The 18,682-nt window shown below is 32.2% G+C and overlaps 3 protein-coding genes and 5 non-coding genes across 10 annotated transcripts; 1 reads left to right on the top strand and 7 right to left on the bottom strand.

Moving 5' to 3' along the window:
- Positions 1-938: 938 nt before the first annotated feature.
- On the bottom strand, positions 939-3,534 carry LOC11435125 (60S ribosomal protein L18). Of its 2 annotated transcripts, none has more exons than NR_166054.1 (5): positions 3,488-3,529; positions 3,301-3,390; positions 1,892-2,020; positions 1,602-1,784; positions 939-1,267 (listed from the first exon to the last, which is right to left on the bottom strand). NR_166054.1 is itself a non-coding variant. In NM_001378720.1 (5 exons), the coding sequence occupies exons 1-5, from the start codon at positions 3,495-3,497 to the stop codon at positions 1,109-1,111; spliced, it is 564 nt and encodes a 187-aa protein (NP_001365649.1). In that variant the 5' UTR covers positions 3,498-3,534; the 3' UTR covers positions 1,034-1,108. The 2 variants fall into 2 exon arrangements, 1 of the variants encoding a protein (NP_001365649.1); NM_001378720.1 differs by having other exon boundaries at positions 1,034-1,267; positions 3,495-3,534.
- On the bottom strand, positions 2,166-2,242 carry LOC112416878 (small nucleolar RNA snoR53Y). Its single transcript, XR_003007391.1, has one exon. It is a non-coding gene; the product is annotated as a small nucleolar RNA snoR53Y (small nucleolar RNA).
- On the bottom strand, positions 2,421-2,513 carry LOC112416873 (small nucleolar RNA snoR69Y). The gene has a single exon (XR_003007385.1). It is a non-coding gene; the product is annotated as a small nucleolar RNA snoR69Y (small nucleolar RNA).
- Positions 2,632-2,724, bottom strand: LOC112416872 (small nucleolar RNA snoR69Y). Its single transcript, XR_003007384.1, has one exon. It is a non-coding gene; the product is annotated as a small nucleolar RNA snoR69Y (small nucleolar RNA).
- On the bottom strand, positions 2,925-3,020 carry LOC112416871 (small nucleolar RNA snoR69Y). Its single transcript, XR_003007383.1, has one exon. It is a non-coding gene; the product is annotated as a small nucleolar RNA snoR69Y (small nucleolar RNA).
- On the bottom strand, positions 3,097-3,189 carry LOC112416874 (small nucleolar RNA snoR69Y). The gene has a single exon (XR_003007386.1). It is a non-coding gene; the product is annotated as a small nucleolar RNA snoR69Y (small nucleolar RNA).
- Positions 3,535-8,395: 4,861 nt separating the features above from the next.
- Positions 8,396-11,409, top strand: LOC11432243 (serine/threonine-protein phosphatase PP1). The gene is made up of 4 exons (XM_003626182.4): positions 8,396-8,799; positions 9,543-10,102; positions 10,782-10,976; positions 11,074-11,409. Exons 1-4 carry the CDS (start codon positions 8,619-8,621, stop codon positions 11,089-11,091), a joined length of 954 nt encoding a protein of 317 aa, XP_003626230.2. The 5' UTR covers positions 8,396-8,618; the 3' UTR covers positions 11,092-11,409.
- A 3,335-nt stretch (positions 11,410-14,744) lies between these two features.
- LOC11420835 (dormancy-associated protein homolog 3) lies at positions 14,745-16,796 on the bottom strand. 2 transcript variants are annotated; one of them, XM_003626180.4, is made up of 3 exons: positions 16,593-16,796; positions 15,971-16,134; positions 14,745-15,222 (listed from the first exon to the last, which is right to left on the bottom strand). In XM_003626180.4, the coding sequence occupies exons 1-3, from the start codon at positions 16,705-16,707 to the stop codon at positions 15,115-15,117; spliced, it is 387 nt and encodes a 128-aa protein (XP_003626228.1). In that variant the 5' UTR covers positions 16,708-16,796; the 3' UTR covers positions 14,745-15,114. The 2 variants fall into 2 exon arrangements, with proteins under 2 accessions (XP_003626228.1, XP_003626227.1); XM_003626179.4 differs by having other exon boundaries at positions 15,976-16,134; positions 16,593-16,794.
- Positions 16,797-18,682: the final 1,886 nt, after the last annotated feature.

The following is an 18,682-nucleotide window of genomic DNA, read 5'->3' as shown; positions in this document are numbered from 1 at the left end:
ACTAATAGAAATATCAGATATAGAAAGATCGGATCTTTTTTTGTTGTTAAATTGTTATTCCAATTTAATGTCAATTAAAGAAATAATATTTATACAACCATTTTATTACAACTTTTTAACAACTTTTTCTCTCATAATGTTATTATTCTCTCTTCGTTTTTCTCTCTTCAATTTTTCTAACCAATTCACCAAAGTTGTCATTAAATAAATGTACAAATATCATTGCTCCAATTAATAACAGGCGGAGTCAATATTTCATTTTGCTGTACAACCAAAATCGTTCACGTGATTTTTAAACCAAATTAGGACACGTGGCCGGCGAAAGCATAAAGGATGATGGTTTGCCAAGTGGATTAGTCATTTTAACCCTTATGTTATGGAAAGCATTAAATTAACTGTTTTGTTGAAGAAAAAAAAAATATTTTTTATCATTGACAATTATAATAATTAAATCTTATTTATCAAATGCATCAATGAAATAAAATTTACTCTTTTGAATTTTTATTGCTCATAATGAAGAATATTGATTATTTTTATGAAAAATGTTACAAATTTAATATAATTTTGATAAACAATTAAAAAAAAAATTTCTCATGCGATGATGTTTTCTAAAATATAAACATTGACAAATAACTGCATTTCATAAAATGATTTTTTTAATTTATAAATTTATGTAACAGGAGTATCAGTACACCTCAATTTGTGAGGAATATCGTTACACCGTAGAAGTTCCCTTCTGTTTTGTATGTATAGAGGATATGCGAGATGAATAAAATTGATGATTTTAAGTTTGCATAAATTATACCAAATCTAAGCAAACACGTTATTATTATTTCTCTAAATTTCACAACATATTACATTTGCCAACCATGATTGGTAAAAGAGTAATGCTAGCAACACTATCTTTTAAAGACCCTCTCTAACTAGATAACTAAAAACTTAATACCCATTTATTGGCAGACATCAAATTCAAGTTAAAAGCAAGGCCATGTATAACAATCTCAATAATACTGAATATGTAACAATAAATATAACACATGCAAAACTGATAAAAGTTGAATTTCAGAAGTATCAAAACTGTAGAAAGACACTTAAAAAAATTATCAACTCAAACCCTAAATCCTCTACTCTTCCTCTTTCCTCTGGCTTTCTCTTGTTTCCTTCCCTTTGATCTTACATACGGCTTGGAATGGCTGTGTGGCACACCAGGAGCACGACCAAAGTGTTTTACTGCTTCCCTAGCATTCTTTGGGCCTCTTAGTAGGACCTGAATTCAACAAGTATATTAATTAAGTTGGCTTCATGAAAGCTTGTTTAGTGGCTCAACATAACCAAAGCTATCCCATCACAACTACTCACAGGAAGAGCTAATATAACAAAACAATACTGTAAAGCAAGAAAAAATATTCAGACAATTCATGACACTGCAATCAAAAATATACCCATCCAAACCAAGTCTCCAATCTAAAATAGACACCAAAAACTCTTACAATTGATAATAGCAAGTAGTAAGTACTGTTTCCCAATCATAATAACGCAATGGAATAGTAAGGCTGTCTAAATCATGCTCTAAAAACATAAATATTGGCATCAACTCATACCGTGTTCTGTCCCAGGGGAGCTCTTAGGGCAAGTTGATCAAATGTTAAGCATTCACCACCTGCCTTCTCTATTCTAGCACGTGCCGTCTCTGTGAACCTAAGGGCAGCAATTTTTAATACTGGGACTTCATATACCCTGATATCATCTGTCACAGCCCCCACAACGACACCAATTTTACCGTCCTGCATAACACAATAATCCCATAAGAAAATAAGATCATAGTAGAACAAATCAAACTAAACAATTATAATTTCTAGTATACAGTAATTGAGAGAAGACAGCAGCACACCTTCCCCTTCATGTACTCGATCATCTTTGACAGAGAAATTGGAGGTCGGTTGACCTTGCTCATGAACAAGCGCTTGAGTATTACCGCATTGAAATTGCTGTCAGTCCTTCTGACAAGGAAGCGATATAGCTGATAGAGCAACACAAAGAATTAGAATTCGCATAAAAAGCAATAACAAGTAAAACATGCACAAGTTTAAATACAAAAGCTTTACAATCAAAGTTCCATACAATCATAAACATTTGATGCAATAACAAACAATGAATATAGCACTTGTTCCCTCAGTATATTGATATTAAAGATAATCATGTAATCAGCATTAGCATGGTTAAAAGTAACATCATTGGGAACCTCAAGTCCTATATCAACAACAAACACCTATCACGAAGCCAAATCCTTGTATGTTATAAGTAAAGCTTTGACATTAACAACAAAGGAGACTCAATTAGAAAAGAATGCAAATTATTTATAATGGATGTTTCCAAAAAAAAAAAAACAAAAAAAAAAAAAACCGTACAAGTAATTATATCCGGAGGCTCAGACAAATGTGTGTTGGAACTAATTATATTCCTAGACCTTTCGGTCTCATAGAGCTGGGATCACATTTATCATCATCGTCGATAAGAATACAAATGTGTTATGGATCTACTTGGTCATAATTATACAAGTACAGCCTAGAGTATTAATGTTTTAAAAAAACTACATATACCTAGTCGTAAAGGTGGTGGTGTGAGATGCATCGAGAGGCTCAGACAAATGTGTGTTGGAACTAAGTTTATTCTTGGACCTTACGGTCTCATAGAGCTGGGATCACATTTATCGTCATTGTCGCATAGCATAAGACACACACTAAGAGGCTAATAAATCCATATGTATTCATATTACAAGCAAAGTTTAAATATCAAACAAAAATGAATAAATTCAAAAAAAAAAAAAAAAAAAAAATGCAAATAAAGTATTTAACATTAATATTAAATGTATCAGAAATGGATCATAGCTGAAGAAGCTATTCTATCTCCATATGAAAATGGACTTAGAGGCTCAGACAAATGTGTGTTGGAACTAATTATATTCCTAGACCTTACAGTCTCATAGAGCTGGGATCACATTTATCATCATCGTCACATAAAATAAAAATTATGGAGACTACATTAAAAATTATTCAAATAAAGTATATAAAATAATAAAATTAAAATATAATACACTGAGAGGCTCAGACAAATGTGTGTTGGAACTAATTATATTCCCTGGCCTTGCGGCCTCATAGAGCTGGGATCACATTTATCATCATCGTCACGAAAAATCAGAACACATTATAGATCTCGATGTTCATAATAATAGCATAAATAAATACATAAACGGTATTAATTTTATAAAATAAAAATAGAAAAATAGAAAATGAAAAGGACCTTGACGAGGAGCTTGAGGTAGATATCATTGGATTTAGGTTCTGTTCGTTTGGTGTTTTTGCTCTTACCCCCAGCTTTGAGATCGATCCCCTACATATTAAATTCAAATTCAATTAAATCAAAACTAAATACAGAGACGAAAGAATCGAAAAGCACATTTTAGAGTGGATTGACATTAAGATTATACCAATTACCATTGTAGCTCAGGGTTCTGGATGAGCACACTGCTACTTCAATTGCAGCCACGAATGCTCGTATTTAAAGGCGGAACGGGGAAATGAAGCTGGTGTCTAGGGTTTATGATGTATGGATATGGGCTTTCTAACTTTCGTTTTGGACTGGGTAATTTCAGTAAGTGAAAGCCCTGTACAATTTGAAGAAACTTGCTTTTTTGACATACATTATTTCCTAAAAACATATGGAAATTACCAAAAATCTAGCTGTAGTTAATTGGTTTTTTAGTTATAAGTTAGTGGTATTTAACTACTGTCGGACAACTCTTTTTATTGTATTAATGCGTTTAAATTATGAATTGTGTTCTTTTATAAAAATTTAATTTTGACTAAAATTATATATATAGAAGTTTGTGACTTTCAAATTTTAATAAATTATACTTGTTTTTTCAATGACACCAATAATATAGAAAATATAATATAAATTTTTATTTTTCAAGGATAACAAATAATGTAGCATTCTTCCTTCAAAAAAATAATGTAGCATTCTTATAAGTAACATCAAAAATAAGATAACTCAGGAATAAATTTGCCTTAGAAAACATGGTTGGGTTAACACAACCCCACAAAACCAACTTGTGAGGTGAGGATTGCCCCCCACTTATAAACACATTGTGTGGTCATGTCCTATCCGATGTGGGACTCTTAACAATTTCAAAAAAAAAATTATAATGGTCAAAATGATCACAATTGAATGCATTTATTTTTTCAGTTTTTTTCGGATCATTCACTTTGTAATTGACGGGAACAGTTGAATGAATGTCTATCTTCGCCATTTTGTTTTATGAGAAGAAGCACACCTCCTCATACATTATTTTTTCATTCCCATCCTTGACATTTTTAGTCCCCTTCTTTGATTATTCTTATTCAAAGCAATTAAGAAAAAAAAATCTCCATCTTTTCTTCTAAAAGGCAAAACCCTAGGATTTGGTGCCTCTAAGAAGCAACAAGGTTAGCCTGCAATTTCCAGTTGATGGTATCGATCTATTTCTTATGATCAGTGAATAGATTGAACATGTCATCATTAGTAGTTCTATTTACGTTGTCGATGTTCTTGAATATCTCGTCACAAAGATAATTTTTTGCTCATTAATTCACTTGAGTTTTATATGATTTTTATTTCATTTGTTATGTTGTTTGATTTCTTGAATAGACGAGTTTATTAAAAAAAAATATATGTACGTCCTCATTTAGATCCTATATGTTTAATTATTTTCATTGATGTTTGGTAAAATGTTGATTACTTTAATTTTCATGGAATTCGACTATAAGAAGAAAAAAAACAACTCACGTCATGAAAAACATACACAGTAAAAATACTTGAAAAAATAAAAATTCTGCCAATAATCCTATTAAGTTTTGGTGTGTTATTTTCTAAACTTTAATCCTCTCTTAACCATTTTGCCGATTTTTCTAAACTTAAAAAAAAATCTCTTGTTGTACAATTGCAACATTTAAAAAAAAAAGATAAAAAGGATGTAATTGAGGTAAGCAAAACAATATGATATAATTTAAGAGAAATGACTGCTGAACATAATGAGAGAGGGTTGAATGTTGGAACCAAAGTTATAAAAGACTAAGAATTGGGTGGAAAAATGACGTTTTTATCGGACGCCATTGAGAATGATTTTTTTTTTAGAGGCCATTAAAAATAATTATTGTGCAATGTTTTGGAAGTTACGAGAAATAAGATCAATTGTATTTCTCTCAAAAAAAAAAAAATCAATTGTATTAAAACCCATAAAATTTGAGTAGACTAAAGCGTACGATGAACAAAGGAAATTTATTTTGGTCAGTGAATAAAATAATTGTTTTATAAAAAATTAACTAGCTCAGAAGAATGACAATGTCGATGTTATGGTCAATAACACTCAACTAATAATTACAAGGTTGAAAATGTATGTTCTTGAAGCAAACCTGATATATATAAGTAACGTTGGTAATGAGTTTTTTATCCTTAGATCGTCTCTAAGACCATCTTCATCGGTGATAATGGTGAAGATATTGATGTAAGTAAGTTCAAATGTTGTTTAAAGGGACATATTTTTTAAAAATTTGTAATACTAAATAACGCTGACATTGCATTTGATAACACTTATTGTTTCTATTGTTACTTTAATGTTTTAATGTACGGGTTGAGATTAAAAAATACTTTATCCGTTTTTAAATGTAAGCAAAATTGATTTTTTTGGTTGTGGTTTATAATATAAATCACATACATCATTAATTGAATGAACCTAAAAAGTGTAAGTTGCTACTAAATTGCGATGCAATAATTGGAATATGTGATGCAATGGAGACATGGAGTCAGACGTCTTCATTTGGAAAGTGATTCTAAAATTCGGATTGACTTGATAACGCGGAGCGTCGAAATAAATGGTAACTTGGCCTTTTTAGTGTGTCGGGTCTAAAAGCTTTTAGATATGAACCGACACATGCACTTCAACCATGTCTGTCTGGTGGGAGGGAAGTAAAAGAATTAATTGACTCGTCAATCTTTACTTTAAATTATTATCATACATGAGACACCTCCAAACAAGCTTACACATATTTTATGATATTTATGAAGTTTTTATGACAATGAATGTTTGAGTAACTTTATAGTAGTTCTTTTCTTACTAGGCTCTAGTCCTCGTTTATTGCCAAAAAGAAAAAAAGAATAAGGAGATAGAAGAACAAGGGAAATGTATGATCCCCGTCCCCTTCAATTTGGGGTTGCTACAAAATAAAATAATATAAAACAATAGCATTGAAGGGCATCATTATCAAAATCTGTAAATTCATAACTATACATGCGTAAGATTAAAATGTATCTTCCCTGAAAAAAAGATTAAAAGGTACCTTTTTTTAAATGTTTTTTTTTAAATTTTACAAATGGTTTTTCTTAAAAAAAATAAAAATACAAATGGTGTAGGTCACGAATTGCATGAATAGCATATTTGTTGTTTTTTCCTTTCAAAACGTGCATTTGCTTTCACCGTACACACATGGTTACATTTGCAAAAAAAAAAAAAAAAAACACAACAACAAGTGGTTACAAATTACAAGTGGGTTTCACAAAAATCACACATGGTGAACAATTAAAAGAGCTGGTCAATTCATTCTTGCGTTTCAAGGCCAATTGTTTCGTAACATTTATCATTATTCTTTTTTATATTATTAGTTTGAGATTTGATTCCAACTAATAAATATTATATTCCAATTAGTATTGTGCTTTAATATGAACTTTGCACATGTGATTTTTTTGCTAGATAAGTGAAGTAATACCTATATTTATCGTTTACATATCTTTTATATAATATTTTTAAATAAACGTTTATACTACTCCCTCCGATTCTATTTACAAGAGACAATTAATTTTTTAAATACATTAAATAATTTATATATTTGGTTTAGATTTTTAATTAAATACATAAATTATTCAATGTATCTAAAAAGTCAACTTAAAACAGGGGGAGTATAATTTTTGTCAATTTAATTAATCAACACATTTCATGCGAGGGAGAATTAAGCATAGTAGTGGGAGTCAAAACGACAACGTTGTATCATATCGGTGTGACTCCAACATTTTGACCAACACATTGAGGGCCAACCATTTAGGCACACGTGGAAGACATATATCTCAAAAGCGCGCTTTGGTATCACATTTTTACGCCCCGTTTTGTCCCCACTATTGTTGAAGCTTTCAACCCAAATAAAGAGTATACTTGGCATTGGCATCGAAAGAAAGATTAAGCTTGAACCTTCGAATTCAATTCAGTTAAAACAAAAAAAAATAACTCCCAAAACAAAAATAATTAAACTAGTCTGGTATAATCTAAGGTTTTGTTTGGGAGTTTGGAGGGGAGGGTGTCGGAGGTTGAAAATATTTAGAAAAATTGAAGAAAAAAAAATTCACATTTTTTGAAAGATCAGTTTTTTTAGAGAATGATAAATTAATACTTATAATTAATATACTTTTAATTTTAAGAATATTATAATAACATAGATTGAATTTGAAAAATTCATATAAACCTTCGTAACTCCCAAAACCCTTCCCCAATACAATTTTTGAGTTCCCTAAATGAGGGAGATTTTTTATTATGAGTAAAAAATTAACCTTCAAAACCCTCTCTTCCCAATATTTTTTATTTCTTCCACTTGCTCATTCCTTTTTTCCAAAACCCTGCCCTCCAAACCCCAAGCCTAAATCTAATCAAGGTTGTCTTTAACTTGGTCTTGTAAGGATGTCAATTTCTTAAATGGAAACCATTTGATGTTTAAACTGCTTTTAAGATTGTTGATTGCTTCCACAAACGAACACAAATTTTTTAATGTGCTTTGTCCTTTCTCACACCCTTTATGTAAAACATTTGAGAAGGTATCCATCATTTTAAAATTGATTTAAGTCATGCACTCTTAGGGTGCGTTTGGTTTGCAAAATAGTAAGTACTTGACATAACAGTACAAGACAAGGCAAAACAACATTGGACAATTTTTTATTGCATTGAATAATTTTTTGTTTTATAAGATTTTTAGGGGACGAAATGTTATTTTGGATTTTTAGATAATTTATACATGGGACAAAAAGTTGTGCTGTGGTTTAGTGACGGACAAAAATATGAGTTTTTATCATGTCCCTTGCATCCAGTTTGTACCGTACCTGAAACAATTTTACAAATCAAACACTAGACAACTGAAGTTGTTCTATCTTGTCTTCTATTTTTTAACAAATCAAACGCACCCTTAAATATTTATGTTACATGGATCAATTTTGTAGTTGCACGCGAACTATTTGTTTAGTTCCGTTAAAAAAAAATATATCTAATGAAGGATGGTCCAAATTGGAAATAGCCTTTGAATCCAACACGACAACACAATAAAAGAAAAACCTCGACATGTGTATGTCTGTCTCTCTCCATTTTACAGTTGGGACATCTTGTCCATCTATTCATATTTTCCCATTTCAACAACTCTTTTTTTCTTTATTTATCCTTTTCCTTATTTTTTTCTCTCTTGAGATTTTGCTTCATTCAATTAACAAAGCCATAACAACAAAGATAATAACAATAATTGAAGGAAAAAGAAGAAGGCATAGGAACAACAATGGAAGGAGAAATGGACAAAACAGTGGTAGATGATGTGATAAGAAGATTGTTAGAAGGAAAGGGAGGAAAACAAGTACAACTTTCTGAATCTGAGATTCGTCAACTTTGCATCAATGCAAGACAAATCTTCCTCTCTCAACCTATTCTTCTTGATCTTCGTGCTCCCATCCGCATTTGCGGTTAGTACTTTTATCTCCTTTGTTTTCTCTCTCTTTTTTCAAATTTTAGAGATGTATGTTTTTTCTTATCAATCTATTGAATCTCATAAATTATTCATCATCCCTTCTTTTGTTAACAAAACAAACTATTTTTCAAAAATATATTCTTTCGTTCATAAGATGTGGAAAGATTAATTAGAAGTTATTAAAAATGAAAACTAATGTTTTTACAATTAAGAATACTGGCCATTTAAGGAAGACAATAACAACTTTGATAAATGTTTTGTTAATTTAATGAAATATTAAAATATATCATGAAAACCAAGTTTTATCTCTTTCGAACATCAAATCAGATTACATGTGTTGGCTGTCAAGTTGAGATCATAAAATTTGTTGAGAATTGTGGTTAAATATGGCTGATGTAGATCATGCAATCACAATGTTGATGACATTGCTACCATAATCAAGGTTGTGGACGATTTTTTAAAACCTAAATCAAACATATAGCAAGAAAACGAAATAAAAATTTACTAAAAGTTGGTTCCTATAGTTGCACTATTCAATTATTCCCTTCATCTATCATGAATTAAAATTTGACGTATTTGCATTCTTTTCCTCATCTGCAATATTTTAAAAGAAAACAATATTATATAATTGCATGTCATTTAATAGAAACTGGATGATGTAATTTGCATTTTAAAGTTTATCAATGACATTGTCACACCTATTTTGTTGTTCTTGATGTCATGGTCCTTTTGCTGCAGGTGATATTCATGGTCAATACCAAGACTTATTGAGACTTTTTGAATATGGTGGCTACCCTCCAGCTGCAAATTACTTGTTTCTTGGTGATTATGTAGACAGAGGGAAGCAAAGTTTGGAGACTATATGCTTGCTTTTGGCCTACAAAATAAGATATCCGGACAGAGTTTATCTCTTAAGAGGAAACCATGAAGATGCAAAGATAAACCGAATATATGGTTTTTACGATGAATGTAAAAGGAGGTTCAATGTTAGGCTATGGAAGATATTCACTGATTGCTTTAACTGTTTGCCGGTAGCTGCACTCATTGATGAGAAAATACTTTGTATGCATGGAGGACTTTCTCCTGAATTACAAAATTTAGATCAGATAAGAGAGGTTACGAGGCCTACCGAAATTCCAGACAGCGGTCTCTTGTGTGATCTGCTTTGGTCTGATCCTGATCCTAAAGCTGAGGGTTGGGCAGATAGCGACCGAGGTGTTTCGTGTACTTTTGGATCTGATGTTGTCGCGGAGTTTTTGGATAAAAATGATCTTGATCTTATTTGCAGGGGTCATCAGGTAAACCTCTTCCTTCATATGAGCATAATGATTAAATCGACACATGTTTTCCTTCATAATTGCCTAAAGTCATCTAGTTACTTTTTAACTAAAAAAGTTACAAGATTCTACCCATCTAGTCATTTTAATTATTAATACCCATTTTGAAATTAGTTGATATACAATTTATGAACTTCTGATAGAGGCAACCTTCATCACGGTCATTAAATTGATGAAAATATTTAGGAATGAAATTGGAACAACATTGTTTGTGTTAAAGTTAAGAAGCAATCTAAAGTAGACTTCGTCAAAAGCAAGTTCTTTTCCCGTTAGGAAAGATTGCATGGTAACTGGGGACTTCGATTTGCGGAGGTGTAAACTGACACACAAGTGAACAATCTCTTAGCATCATTCACATTGTATGTTATGTTTTACATCAATTCTTTCACAATACATTTCTCACTTTCTATGTATTTCTTCCCCGTATTGCTTACAACGCGAAAAAGACTTTATTGATTTATTTTTAGTTGATGTAACCAATATATAGACTTTCTTATCTAACATGCATATCATGTCAAGACCAGCCAGAGTCGAATTATACACAAGCATTCATTCAATTTTTGTCCTTTAACTTTATGTTACTTGCCCCAACTTCTGATTAAGGTCTCACTTTACTCTGTGCAATTTTCTTTTCTTATAGGTTGTGGAGGATGGATATGAGTTTTTCGCTAAAAGAAGATTAGTTACAATATTCTCTGCCCCAAATTATGGTGGGGAATTTGACAACGCCGGTGCGTTATTGAGCGTTGATGAATCTCTTGTATGTTCGTTTGAGATACTGAAACCTGCTGATAAAGAATTTGGAAGTAGTTCATCAAAAATGAATTTGAAGAAGGTAAATTTCAACAATCAATGGTCGCAATTTCGCATATTCTTGTATATATATTTGGATGTTTGTGTATATAAATATGTTGTTTAACTTTTCTCTGCAGCCCCCTGCACTGGGATAGATCTAGTCATTGTGCAAGTATTTCGATTCAAATAGGAATCCAACTAACTCAAAGTTAAAATTGTCGAGTAGGAGTTTGACATGGAAGAGCCAAACATTCCTTTCAAGTTGCAAATTGCAAAATTGTATAATGGCTGACTGAGACTTTATTGTAAATTGTATAATGCATCCTTTGGGGCAGGAGCAATGATTATTGCTTTATGCACCAGTTCATTGCTTGTGTTTGGCACATTAATATGTAATTTAAAAAAGATTTCATGTTATCAAATCCGTAAATTTTCTATGACATTTATGTGAATGGTTTCTAGAAATTATGTTAGAGACCTGGTCATGAGATTTTTCGTGTTGATATATGACATTGATGACATAATTAATCATATGACTCATTGGTCTCCAAATTGCCATCAATTAATAACTAAGGCTCCAAATTGACATAATTTTCTAACTAAATTCACACACCACATGGATACCATGTGCTGATTCTCAGAATATTCAATATTACATGGTTACTGCTTATGATAAAAATATATATTACAACCAATACTAATGATATTTGTATAAATATTTGATGATAATTTTTGTGACAATTTTCTTTTTGTCTCTTTTTATTGCTGAAGAGAGAGAGAGTATACTATCAACAACTAGTTTAATAATAATTAAAGAACAAGAAGAAAAGACAACTTTATCAAAAAAAAACTTTGCAAGATCTTATCAACATTCATTATAACACAGGAAAAAATTATATCATGAATCAACGATTAAATTTCGGCCTATTTTGAATAAACTTCCTACATATGGAAGTTTCTCAACTAAGATAAGCACTTTATTCTTAGGGGAAATTACATCTACCTTCCTTGAAATCTTTTTAAATGGCACAAACATCCCCTCTAATTTTAAAATAGGCACCAACTTCCTCTTAGTTCTATTTAAATAAACAAAAACCTCCCTCTTCTTCTAACACTGCTTGTTTTCTCCGTTAAGGTAAAAAAAACGTATTCAACCAAAGAAGCCGTTCTTTTGCCCATTGACAACACCTACTAGTAAAATCACAATAGCCAAATTAGTTCTTCTAAATTCCAATATAGATCAATTACGTCAAGTCCTCCACTCAATGACATATTCTTCTTGTTATACACGTTGTCACCTCCATTTGTGATCCCTCACTTAAAACATATTTTCCAAACAAATTAATTGGAATAGAAAACATGTTTGCAAATTTAAACTTGCAATTGGAGATAATGATAAGTGATATTGAACAAAATTAAGAAGTACCCTAGTGTCAAGAATTAATTTTTTTTTTAAGGGTTTTTAAGTATGCTGAGTTTATTTTTTTGGTGAAAGTTGATGTAAGTGTAAAGAATAGTTGGTATAAATCCAAAACAAGTTGAAGGCAAATTACACACTCGCCGGCCACCACAAAACTGATTATTGTCATCATTGAAGAATTTGGTTGAATGCTTAATTGGTTGCAATAACTAGGTTGCCATGAAAATATATTAGATTTCTAGAAGGATTCGTTTGGAACTAAACGGGACAGTTAACAGAGTTAACTTAAAAGGGAGGTTATTGAATATTCCAAACTAGAGGGGAGGTGTGTGACGTTTAACTAAACTTTATGGGAAGTGAGTTTAATTTTCCCTTATTCTTGTTTCCGGGACTTTGGAACAAGAAAAACCAATCTAAATAACATTGAATATGGCTTCTAACCGTGTAGAAAAACTATATACTAACACTTTCGTCATGAGTTGGTAACTTTGTCGCACATATCACTAACTTGAGTGACTTACCTAACACAAGTTTAAAATGAAACAAGTTTCTTCCTAAATTGAAAAAAAAATGTTTAATTTGGATACAATTTTTTTTTGTAAAAAAATTGGATGTAAAATATGTCAACGTGAAATTTTGTATATGAACTTCACAAATCATCTTTTATATGATATATCCCTTCAAACATATCATAATGATCGGTTTATTAAACTTGAATTTTTTAACGGAAATTTTTAACTAAAAAATATGACTCAATTGGCAAATCTAAAACATAAGCTGGCATGCTCATGTCCATTCATTCACTTATATACATAGGTTTCTCCTCCCCCACAGGTAGTGATATCCTCACTCCCCACATAATCATCAAAGGATAAAAAACCGTAAATTTTTATTTTATCTATAATTATTACTTTTTTTGAGCTATAATTATTACTTTCATATTATCGTATCACAGCAACACAAGGGGCCTAAAAAGCAATAATCTCAAGTTAAAACGCGTATATGGGATTGAGGAAAAGGTTCAACGAGATTTGAACATGTAGATTAATTTGTAGGTTTGATGAAGTTATGAAGGAGCACCGATGGTGATGGTTGTCCCACACTCCCTCTCCACCTGGACTAATTGTTGGATAGATTTCCCACAAGGACCACCATTAACCCAACCCAATCCACAATTTCAGTTTTTTTTTTTTTTTTTTTTTTTCTGTGTGTGGATATCTACACTTAGTTCAATACATATGTATGTACCAAACAATATTCGATGTTAGTTTATTTGAACTTATTTTATGTCTTTAAAACTGATTTCAAAAATTATACATACATAACTTATAGAAAATATTTTGTTTCAAAAAAAAAAATACTTAATAGAAAATATTTAGAATTTTTAGAGTTTACCCTCGCCCCTATTCCATTAGAGTTTACCCTCGCTCCTATTTCAATATGAAAAGAACATATCAATAATCTCAATAATCTCTTAGGCTTTGGGAGTTTGGAAGGGATGGGAAGGGAAAGGAAGGCTTTGAGGGGTGGAAAATTGAGAAATCTTTCAAAAATTTTAAAAGAGTAGTTTATAAATTAATACATATGATTGCTATATTTTTCATTTTATAAATATTATAACAACATAGATTAAATTTGAAAAAATTTATATAAACCCTTCAAAAACCCTCAAACCCCTTTTCCAAAACAATTTTTTAGCTCCCCAAATGATGAGGATTTTGTATTATGAAGAAAAGTTAACCCCCCGAAGCCCTCCCCTCCCATTTTCCTCTATTTCTCCCACTTTGCTCGTTCCTTTATTCCTAGCCTTCCCCTCCCTTCCCCTCCAAACTCGCAACCAAAGCCTTAATCTCTTATGCATAAACATTACCCCTGAGATCTCCTAATTCAATCATAGTTTGTTATTACCCAAAAGGTTAATAGTTGAACTACATAAAGCAGATCTTCCACTATTCCACATCTCAGTCATGAAGATAATGTCCATTATACTGTTTGCAGGTCTTAATAAAAGCATGAGCTTATCGTTATAAATGTACTCATTTTCGTATTCAAGACCAGTATACTTATAAGTTATATCAAACCTTCTTCATGTCCATTATTGTTCCATTGTCCATTATTGATCGATTATTATATCAAACCTTCTTCATGAAGATATTGTTGAATGCGAAAAATAACACCCATCTTCCGACATTCATATTGAATAATTTTGGGTGGGTCGGCTGTCTCATTATCAAGTGTCTTTACCTCTGTAGCCATCCCATGAAGACAAAAATAGTTCTCAAATTGGACCACAGAATGCATACGCAGCTACTTCCTTGGACTTCAATTCATCCTCATACCAAAATGGATCGAGAATATAGAGCAGGAAACAATTAGAAATACGAGAGATTACCAAGAAAAAGGTTATTATTCAGCAAGAGAAAACTTACATACCATGAAAAACAACAGCACAGTGAAGGATCTATATACACATACATACTATAAGATACACCGCTATCCTACCCTTTGGACTTCTTTACTTAGAACTTATTACACTCCTTAAAAAAAAAACTTATTACACGGCTCACCTAATTAAGACTTAAAAAAATCTAAATAAACCAAACAAAGCGCCATGCCTAACGTGAACCGCAGCACAAAACTTCAATTCAACCAATGCATTACACCGATAGAAGCACACAAATAAACTAAACAAAAAATTATTACAGCAAAGGCCAAAAGGGAACATCCTCAGTTTCCAGAGAAGAGAAAATGTGGTGGCTCATTTCTCACACATCGAAAGGAGAAGAAGGGCCTGATTTGTTTTGGCCTTTCTTCTCGTATGCATCCGATGCCGACCTTCGTCGAAACCGAAAGGAATCTCTAGTTCCTGAAAAATAAACATGCATCGCTTTAGTTCAATTTGTTTTTGTTGTCATTTATCGATTAACAAACATCATCATTTATAAGTTCCAGCTAGCTCAATGATACAATCATACAACTGTTTTTGTTATTGAATTAAACAAATAAACGAATCAATCTAGACCAAGCCTTCCATTATTGTTATTATAAATGATAAATAATTAACCAAGTAACTTGGTACCCAAAAGAAAACCAAGTAACTTAACCCAGTTGTCTAATTGAAACTTGGGTTGAGTTAATCCTTTAATTTGGCAATATAATTGTGACTTGATGTATAATGTGCTACGTAAGTGGATAACCACACAATTAATAAAATAGTGCACGTCATTTTCACATTCCATAATATCATAACTTCCCCAACCAAACACAGTGGTACTACTAATTAACCTTTCTTTTTAAAGAATTTCATGCCACTTGAAAACCCACACTCTTCCGAGGTCGAGGTTCAAACCTCAATCAAAGCTAAACAATTATTACTACTTGAAAACTCACACTCTAATTCCCGCTTGTAAGTTGATACGAGACACAGATACTAACCAACTTATTAATATGAATTAAAAAATTTAAAAATAAAAGTTAGGACATTCCACAAAAAGACAAAATATAGCATGCCCGAAATTTAGGAGCATCATTTACTTCACTTTAATTTAATGGTTTTTGGAACAGGAGGCACTTAAGTTTTACCGTATAAAGACAAATAAGTGAATAATAACGACCTTACCGGAAAACGGAGACACCGGAGTGGTAGAACCGGCGGGAGAAGCCAGAGGCGATCCACTTTCGTACCCTGGCGGTTTCACGATCATGATGCTACGTGTTACTCTCGTCGTTTGTTCCGACGATTCCTCACCATACGATCTCACGCTTCCCGCCTCCGTTTCTGATCAATCAATTTCCTTAACTGTTAGCATATTTATTTTAATTTTCTTACAAATCAAAAACTGAGAAAAACATCTTTCAGCTTTTCACGAATTCAAAAAAAAAATCTCTTTGACCTTTTCACATGCAGGAACTTCTTCTACCAAAATAAAACATGCAAGAACTTCAAGAATCAAGATAGATTTAAATTATATCATATATGAATGGATTTCGATAATTTCGAACTTCAATCTTAATAACTGTGTCTTGCGCTTCAGATCTAACCTAGAACACAATTCGATATTTAATTTGAAGGTTAATCAATATTAACGGGTAGATTATAGTTATAATAGTGATAATGATGATGATTATAGTAATTCAGTTCAATTTTAGTGATAACAGTTGTGGTATTGGTGATTCGTTTAACGATCATGGAAAATTATATACGAGAAATTAAGGTGGCAGAGTACAGCGGCGTACCCTTGCCGGAGTTAGATCGGGCGGCGAAGGTGTTATGCTTCCGAAGCTTGCTGAGACCGTTCTCCGGCCGAGGGCCAGCGACGGTGTCGTCCCACAACTGGTCGAGAAGGCCCATAAATGGATCAGGCGTATTTTAGCAGATGCGGCGTATCTGCGATCCCAATGACCAGATTCCGGTGTAAGAGATACTACTGCGACTCATTCATCTCCTATTTAACGAAGATTTGGCGTTAAAGGTCGACCAACTTGGTGGGGTCCATATGGATCTCTACCGTCCGTTGCAATCAAAGTTGGATGGAACTAATGACGTGGCCACTTGGATATGTTTTCACGTTGATAAGGATGGCCTTTCACATGGGCCTAAACAACTTCGACTTTCCAAGTACTAGTTTAGCCTCTTAATTACTCCCTCTGTCCCCTTTAATACACATTACACAGTACTCGTATTTTTCATTTTTCATTTTTATTAATAAAAAAGTTGGTGGTGCAGTTAATTTACTCCTCTGTCTACGTGAGATATTAGATGTCACATTTAAGTTTTACACTAATATCAATAAATAATTATTAAGACTAATATCTCAAATTCGTCATTGAATTTTTAAAAATCGATCAAACTTGTCTTTAAATTTTGCGAAATATCTATTTAGTCCCTCCGTCCAAAAGCTCCGTTAGTGGTGACGATGTGTCCTCTTGCATGTTGTGTTGTCTTGTACACGTGTCAACAGGGCAGCCACGTGTACATGGACTAAATTGATGGAAATGGTAAAAATTCGAGATTTAACTTTTCAATGTAATTTTTCCTGTGTTTCCAATTATACACCTCTATTACATGTGTTGTCCTGGATCGATTTGAGACTTACTGTCATATTTTGAGGACTAATTTGATGGATTTTGTTATAATTTAAGGGCTCATATGATTGATTTTATTTGTAGAGAATGAGTACAAGGAGATATGATATCAGAGGACTAGTGATTTCAAACGACATGCATAAACAAACACCATTAAGGGGTCCTGCTCCACAAAATCCAATTGCTCTTGGAGTTGTTAGAGTTCCAAATCCAAATTACGGGTCATCCGCTTCTACTCAACCCCAATACATGGAGTTTATCCCAACTCCAGAATTTCCAAAGCATTGATGCTTGTTTAAATTATGTTTTTGGACTAGTTTAATTAATGATTTTTGGACTTGTTTAGTTTATGCTTTTTTGGATATGTAATCACTTAAGAACATCAAATGATTTGATGACTTGATGGTTATGTAATGTTATTTTTTTGGCTATGTAATCACTTATGAACATTAAATATATGACTTATGATGGTATGCAAATGTCCGTCTTTCTATAATCAAAGTGTTTGTCTTCTACTTTTTACTCTATTCAGCAAATGTATCCACCAAGGATCAAAGTGATATCTGTTGTGAAAATTCAATGACCTATTTGATGGTATTTTCACTTATTTGAGGATCGATATGATGGATATGTATATAATTCAAGGACCAATTTGATTGAAATTTTTTGACATATAGGTTTGATTCATTCGTTGACAACCTCTTTTCAGTACAACATTACATGGACTTGGCACAATACAATAGCATTTTAAACAACTCAACCAAACAAAATACTCATATCAATATCTTAATCAACCTAAGCTCACTTCCTACACAGTCAACTTTATCCATCAACCTTGTCCTCCAAACTTCTTCTCTCCCCCCTATCCTTTGGCTTCTCTATCAACCTTGCATTTCTTCCATGACCAGCACCATTGTTTTTAAAATAACCTAGTTCTTCAACTTCATCAACCCACACAAAAAAATTACAATTTTCACCATCATCCAATGCAATCAAAAGACAAATTCAGTACTATTTAAACAAATCATTCACACATCACATAACCATTGTTGACAGTGTTGGCTTTTTTTACAACACAAATTATAGGACACCAACATTGAAGCTCTCTCACCTCATCATTGTACATAGAGCTTGAAGATGAAGAGCGACTGTTGTAGTTCTTTTTGCCCATACGCCCACCACCCATCATTTATGAACACCGAATCTTCAACAATGACCATTGATTTTTGAATTTCAAATTG

The sequence above is a fragment of the Medicago truncatula genome, chromosome 7, assembly GCF_003473485.1.
Source record: "Medicago truncatula cultivar Jemalong A17 chromosome 7, MtrunA17r5.0-ANR, whole genome shotgun sequence".
Classification (NCBI taxonomy): Eukaryota; Viridiplantae; Streptophyta; class Magnoliopsida; order Fabales; family Fabaceae; genus Medicago; species Medicago truncatula.
Note: the sequence above shows the minus strand (reverse complement) of the source record. Positions and strands in the feature narration are given on the sequence as shown.

Excerpts from the sequence above, each read along its gene's own strand:
- LOC11435125 (NM_001378720.1), bottom strand. Across the intron at positions 1,785-1,891 it reads TCGAGTACATGAAGGGGAAG|GACGGTAAAATTGGTGTCGT; the intron begins GTGTGCTGCTGT and ends TGTGTTATGCAG. Across the intron at positions 1,268-1,601 it reads CTCCCCTGGGACAGAACACG|GTCCTACTAAGAGGCCCAAA; the intron begins GTATGAGTTGAT and ends TGTTGAATTCAG.
- LOC11432243 (XM_003626182.4), top strand. The coding sequence starts at position 8,619 with ATGGAAGGAGAAATGGACAAAACAGTGGTAGATGATGTGATAAGAAGA. Across the intron at positions 8,800-9,542 it reads TGCTCCCATCCGCATTTGCG|GTGATATTCATGGTCAATAC; the intron begins GTTAGTACTTTT and ends CTTTTGCTGCAG. Across the intron at positions 10,103-10,781 it reads TTATTTGCAGGGGTCATCAG|GTTGTGGAGGATGGATATGA; the intron begins GTAAACCTCTTC and ends CTTTTCTTATAG.
- LOC11420835 (XM_003626180.4), bottom strand. The coding sequence starts at position 16,707 with ATGGGCCTTCTCGACCAGTTGTGGGACGACACCGTCGCTGGCCCTCGG. Across the intron at positions 16,135-16,592 it reads CCGATCTAACTCCGGCAAGG|AAACGGAGGCGGGAAGCGTG; the intron begins GTACGCCGCTGT and ends TTGATTGATCAG. Across the intron at positions 15,223-15,970 it reads TGTCTCCGTTTTCCGGTAAG|GAACTAGAGATTCCTTTCGG; the intron begins GTCGTTATTATT and ends TTTATTTTTCAG.